General features: G+C 37.1%; 1 protein-coding gene across 2 annotated transcripts in view; it reads right to left on the bottom strand.

Moving 5' to 3' along the window:
• Positions 1 to 1367: 1367 nt before the first annotated feature.
• The window catches only part of POPDC3 (popeye domain cAMP effector 3), an 81635-nt gene continuing 77002 nt past the window's right edge, over positions 1368 to 6000 (bottom strand). For both annotated transcript variants that reach the window (XM_069726301.1, XM_069726302.1), the window contains exons 3-4: positions 3123 to 3231; positions 1368 to 2419 (exon numbers count right to left, since the gene is read on the bottom strand). In XM_069726301.1, the coding sequence (XP_069582402.1) occupies positions 2099 to 2419; positions 3123 to 3231 (430 nt within the window). In that variant the 3' untranslated portion in view covers positions 1368 to 2098. The remainder of the gene's footprint in view (positions 2420 to 3122; positions 3232 to 6000) is intronic.

Raw genomic sequence — 6000 nt, 5'->3', positions numbered from 1 at the left:
TCCATTTAAAAAAATAAATTCTGGTTTACATTTTGTATCTGTTTACATTCATTTTGAACAGATCGGTTTCTGCGTCTCTAAACACCTCTAGTGTACTGCATTTGCGCAGTGCTCAAAAATAAATTTATTAAAGGGAACCGGTCAGCAGGAGTGTACACAGTAACCTACAGACAGTGTCAGGTCAGCACCGTTATACTGATTACAATCATACCTTGGTTGATTAAATCCATCTTGTGGTTGTTGAGTAATGTTTATTTTAGTATTGAGTTTATGAGATTCTTGTGATATTCATAATATCAGCTATCAGATCACCTCTATATACACCGATAGCTGCTACTTTTTTTTAAATATCAGGATATTCTCAACCACATTAATTATAAACACAGGAAGCATGCGATTATGCTGCAGCGCAGGTGACACGGCTGGCGCCTGCCTGCAGAATGTTTTTTTTCTTTTTGCACATATAATATTCATTATGTAAACTACGGGGCAGGTCAGTGATGGATCAGTGACCTGTCAGCAGTCTTCATTATGAATAGCTAATCAGAGCACCACATGAAGACCCCCCCCCCCACAGGTCGCCCCCGAAGCATGAGCATGTCATTAACTCAAAACTGAAAATAAAGATTAAACAACAACCACAAGACAGATTTCATCAACCCAGGTATAATTTTAATCTGTATAACAGCGCCGACCTGACACTGCCTGTAGGTTACTGTGCACAATCCTGATGACAGGCTCCCTTTAAATGGATGACACAACAGTTAACTTCCCATTATGATCCATTTCCCATAGACTTTAATGTTAAAATAATCACCAAAAACTTACTATGTCTAAAAAAATGTATAGCAGGCAGAGCAATGTCTTTTTCATCTATGCCAAAAAAGACAGCAGATGGAACAAACCTAAGCTGATGAAATTTCAGAAAAAATAAAAAGACATTAAAATGAATGGGTCGCCAAATAGATCAGAAAAACGGAATTAACAACTGATGTGTGAATAGGTAATTGTAGGAATTCTGCTTACAGCATTTAGAACAGGATAATTTATCTCAAAAACTGAAAGCGTTTCTAGGTTAAAATTGTGAATGAAAATGACTTGACCTAAATCTGACTGTTCTTGGAAAATCCCTTAAATGACTGTCTTCCCTTCTAGTAGACCCTTCAAGTTATGCAACACCTGTCATGCTTCAGACTACCGAAATTCTGGATTGTCATATTTTGACACAGTTGTAGAAGAGGGAATGCCAGCCTTGAGGATCACAGCGTGAGATCAGGTAATTTGTCGTAATTCAGGACTGTTATCTCTCCAGGAACATTCATAAATATTCATTAGTTCCCACTAATATAAGGTACAACATGCTGATATGAGCAAACAGATGTGCTTTATTAATAACATTTATTTCCTGTCAATGAGTGTCTATTAGTTCGCATCTGCAATGTGCAATATCAGTTTTAGTTTAACATAAGTAGGAAAACCATGGCTAAGTCTGACGTACAAACAAGGAAAAGAAAAAAAACAACAAACTTATAACTGAATACATTTTTTTTCTGTGATTACACTGGTGTTGACTTATGATTCACTAATATTAGAAATTCCAAGCAGAATATCTTGCTTACAAAATTCTTGATTACATATCAAATCTGGATGTTGGAGAAGTTCCCAGTAATCATGAACTGTCAGACATAAATAACTATTTTCTGCAGCTCATACGACACAAAAACCAGGGTAGAGAATGCATGACAAGAATATCCTATGTCTTACATGTGTTACATTTAATTGGCAGCCGTTCAGTAGATGGGTCACATGTCTACAACATATTTATAATGACTACAAGGATTAAGTTTGATTATCTTACGAAATGCCTCATTTACCCTTAGGGTAATACCATGGGTGCCTGCAATGTCTTTAACATTTTCTTTATTAAAATGGCAACTATTAGAAGGCGTTGTCAAGAAATCAGTAGACAAACGGAATAATAAAAAAACAAACAAACAGTGAATATTAATAAATTACTGCTAGAGATGAAAGCAGCAAGTGGCACTTTGCTTTGAATAGTTGATGAGTCTTGACTATTATGAAGCTAATATTCCAAGAATTAGAAAGTTGAAGAATGGTTTGTTATGGTCCCTTTCCTGCTTTTTTTCTTTGTGGAGAAGTCGTGAACATGGATGGTAGGAGCACTCGAGTGTGACTGGTCTGGCGAGGCCATATGATAATAGTTTGGGAGTCGGATGTCAAATCGAAATCCACTGTCTACATAGACCTTTTCGTTTAATGCATAGAGTTTGTTTGCAATATCTCCCCTTATTAACATTGAGAAAATTCTTGAGATGAAGCGATGTTTCGCAAATAATAAATAGAGCTTTTTCCTCCTCCAAGTAATGTACTTGCACCTTGTTTCTGCAGTAAGTGTTACCTAAAAAAAAAGAGCATTAAAATATAAAAAAAACAAGTACAGATACTTAGCTTAACCAGAAAATGTAAAAGTATAGTTTATTGTCAGACATTTTGAGATTGTCTTAAAGCAGCTCTCCCGGCATTTTTTTGGCTACTCTTTTCTAAAATGTGTGTAGTGTCATGTGAGTGTAGTAAAATACTTACTGATTGCTGTATTCTCCGCTTTCCAGAGCTGTCCCAGTTCACTTCTGGATAATATGACAATTCTTCAGCTTTGCCAGGTCTCAGATAGTCTATGTTACGGCGCATTAGCCGCTTTCCTAATATACGTCTATTTGATTTAGAACAAGGCTGTCAAAAACTTACAGAGAGATAGAGACTTCCGGTCCACACAAACTGCTGTGGAAACCAGCTACTCTGATTTGAGGTCACATAGTCCAGAAGAGGACGGGAATCAAGCTAGAAATCGGAGAGGACAGCAATCTGTTAGTATTTTAACACATTTGCACTACACACAAACTTGGAAAGGATTAGGGGGAAAATGTTGGGAGAGCTTCTTTAGGATCCCTTGTAACTTTCCAGTGGAGAATACCTGCCATCATGCATGATTTAAAGTGGCGTTCTAGTCCTAATCAACAGCCATGTTGAGAACCCAAATATTTACAGCCAATGAATTACTCCCCAATAAGCTACATTTTGCCAAAAAAACTGATACTTTTTACCTGAAAAACACCCTCTTCAGAAGGTCTCAGCGAGTCCCATTCTGGAGAATCCAAAAACTGAAGCGGGAAAATATAATGAAGAAACTCTCCATCGACTGTCACGCGGATTCTGTAAAATTGATATGATATCCATTATTACATAGCCACTGACAACCTCAGATTACCAGAATACAGTGTTTGCTGCTATTTGGAGGTTGTTCAAGAGGAATTCAACTTAAAAAAATGCTTGGAATTCCATAAAATGTCATTTGATTAGTGTAGTATATGAGTGTTTACTATTACTACAGTAAGGCTATGTGCACACGTTCAGGATTTTTCGCATTTTTTTCGCTATGAAAACGCGATAAAACCGCGAAAAAAATGCATCCATTAAGCTTCCTATAGTTAGAATGCAATCCGCAATTTTTATGCACATGCGCGGAAAAAAACGCATTGCGGAAAAAAACCTAGCATGTTCATTAATTTTGCGGGTTTTTTTGCGTTTTCCCCTCTATATTATTTAATTGGGGAAGCTCCGGAAAAATACGCGAAAAATCCGCAAAAAAAAAGCGCAAAAAATGCGTGCGGATATCCTTTGGAAAAAGTCAGTTTTTGTCAGGAAATTTCTGCAAACATTTCTGACTGTGCACATCGCCCAAGAGATATGCCACAGTTAGTTTATATGGTAATGTCTGGATTATATGTAGATGAGGAGGAAGCAGGAGGTCTGCCTCTAGCTCTTCCCCTCTAATCTTATCAGTTGCAACTGCCATCTCCTATTTCAGTAATGGGAAAACTTATCTTCACTGAATACAGATTTTACGAGTAAATTGAGAACTATGAGAAAGAATGATCGGTCCAGGAGGCGAAAGAAGCAGATTTCTTGGATATGACACAATTCCTTGTTTTCACGTGTAGTATTGATTTATGGAATAAAAATTAAAATGGCAGTTACTCTTTAGATTTTTAGGTTTAGAACCTTTGCTAAGGTCTCTTATTTATGGTCAGTCATAATAAATGTAGAATTCTCAATATTAAATGTTAAATTTAAATTCAAGTTGTGTAAAAAATATATCTTCATTTACATGCTGTATAATTCAATTACGGTAGGTTTCCTCTATTTTGCTCCCTTTGAAATTAAACGAGTTGCCAGTCAGCCCTCAGAATATGTTGGTGTGAAAGAATAGTAGTTAGGAACATCACTTTAGAATTTAACAATTGACCTACCCCCTTAATTAACTAACTTGCATTCTAAACGACTTTATTTTGGGGTCTCAAGAGATTCTAATCAAGTATTGAAATTCCCTAAAGTAACAGAATGTCTTGGTTTACTACTTTTTCATGAAAAGGGTTGGCTATAATGGAAATGTATCACTCACCCACAAGATAGGAGAAAATTGTCTAATCATAGTGAATCCCTCTACTGGTATCCCCAAGGATCACTAGAATGAGGATCCGAAGTACAATCTAACTCCACTAAAACTTAGTCATGAGGTGAAAAGGAACATGAAAGGTCAGAAACTGTTCAACTGAGGGGATCCCCTTGGTGATGTTCCCAGCAATCAGACATTTATTGCCTATCCTGTGGTTGATAAATATCCACTGTGAAACTACCACTTTAAAGGGAATCCCGCCAAACAGTTTGGTCTTGATGAGGGGTGTTCTGGAGCGTCTGACGAGTGGAATGTGCTTCTGTATAATAAGGAAGAACTTTCATTCCAGTCAGTTACTACACATAGAAAAAAATTTGAAGTTGACAGGCCACATTGCTTACAGGATGAGGTAATGTTTTTAGGGATACCATTTCATCATCACAATCCAAGGGTGAATAATATCAGTCCTTTCAGGTTCTAATGAGAACTGGCACTGTCCATTAGGAAGTGAAAAGCCAGTGCAGTGATGGGAAATGTTAAGGGTGCGAGTGCGCTCCTCTTACTCTCTGCTGTCCCAACAATGTCTCAGCAGGTCTAGTGCCCTGTGGGCCATAGATGGAAGCCTCATGGGTTGCATGCAGCCAGTGGGTTGTGTTTGAGACCTCTAATAAATACTTTCGCATAAGTACCCATTTAAAACGGAATTAGTAGTCAGATAATCACCTAATGTTTTAATGATCTTTGTGTTTTACATGGGTTTTTCTCTACAGGATAACCTATGCTTTATCTTCGCTCACATTAGGATGTGAATTAATGTCTAGGGAAGTGGCTCACAGGAGTGAGTGTGTGGGGGCTCAGGAGCCGAGTTCCCTCTACACATGGCTGGTGCTGGCTATATTACATAGCTGACATCTGTGTCTTAACAGTCTGTTAACCATTTAAATTCCATCAATCTGATGTTAGTGGAATATTGGTGTGCACACAACATTGATTAAAGATGCCGATTGAACTGAGAGTGATCCCAATAATCAGTAGAAGAGAAGGATCAACTGCACTCAGTTTAAATGTTTCACAGGGAGATGCTTAATTCATGTATTATTCACAAAATCAGTGAAGGGTTATGTAGAGCCATAGGCGACCATTTAGAGGATGTTTTGACCCATCCAGCGTCTCTATCACTCAATCGCTGTAGCGGCAAGAAGCGATATATCAAAGTGCTGTACATATAAAATGGCGTAAAAAACAGGAGAAATACAGCAGTCTTGCAAATTCTGTAGATTAATAAAATTACTTTTTTTTTCTTCAAAAAAAAGAATATTAAAAAATTCAGCACATGAAACAGCGAAAAGTGCTATACATATACAACAATATAGGTACATATTCAAAAAAGAATGAAAAGGAAAAAATCCATAACAAAAACAAAAGGTTGAAAAAGGGAAAAATAATTCAAAGTGGGTAGTACACAAAGCAATTTGATAGTGTAAACATGACAAAGAATTCATAGTAAAGGGGTATAGGTCAGAATC

The sequence above is a fragment of the Ranitomeya imitator genome, chromosome 5, assembly GCF_032444005.1.
Source record: "Ranitomeya imitator isolate aRanImi1 chromosome 5, aRanImi1.pri, whole genome shotgun sequence".
Lineage (NCBI taxonomy): Eukaryota > Metazoa > Chordata > Amphibia > Anura > Dendrobatidae > Ranitomeya > Ranitomeya imitator.
The sequence above is the reverse complement of the archived record's forward strand: the minus strand, read 5'-3'. Positions and strand labels throughout refer to the sequence as shown.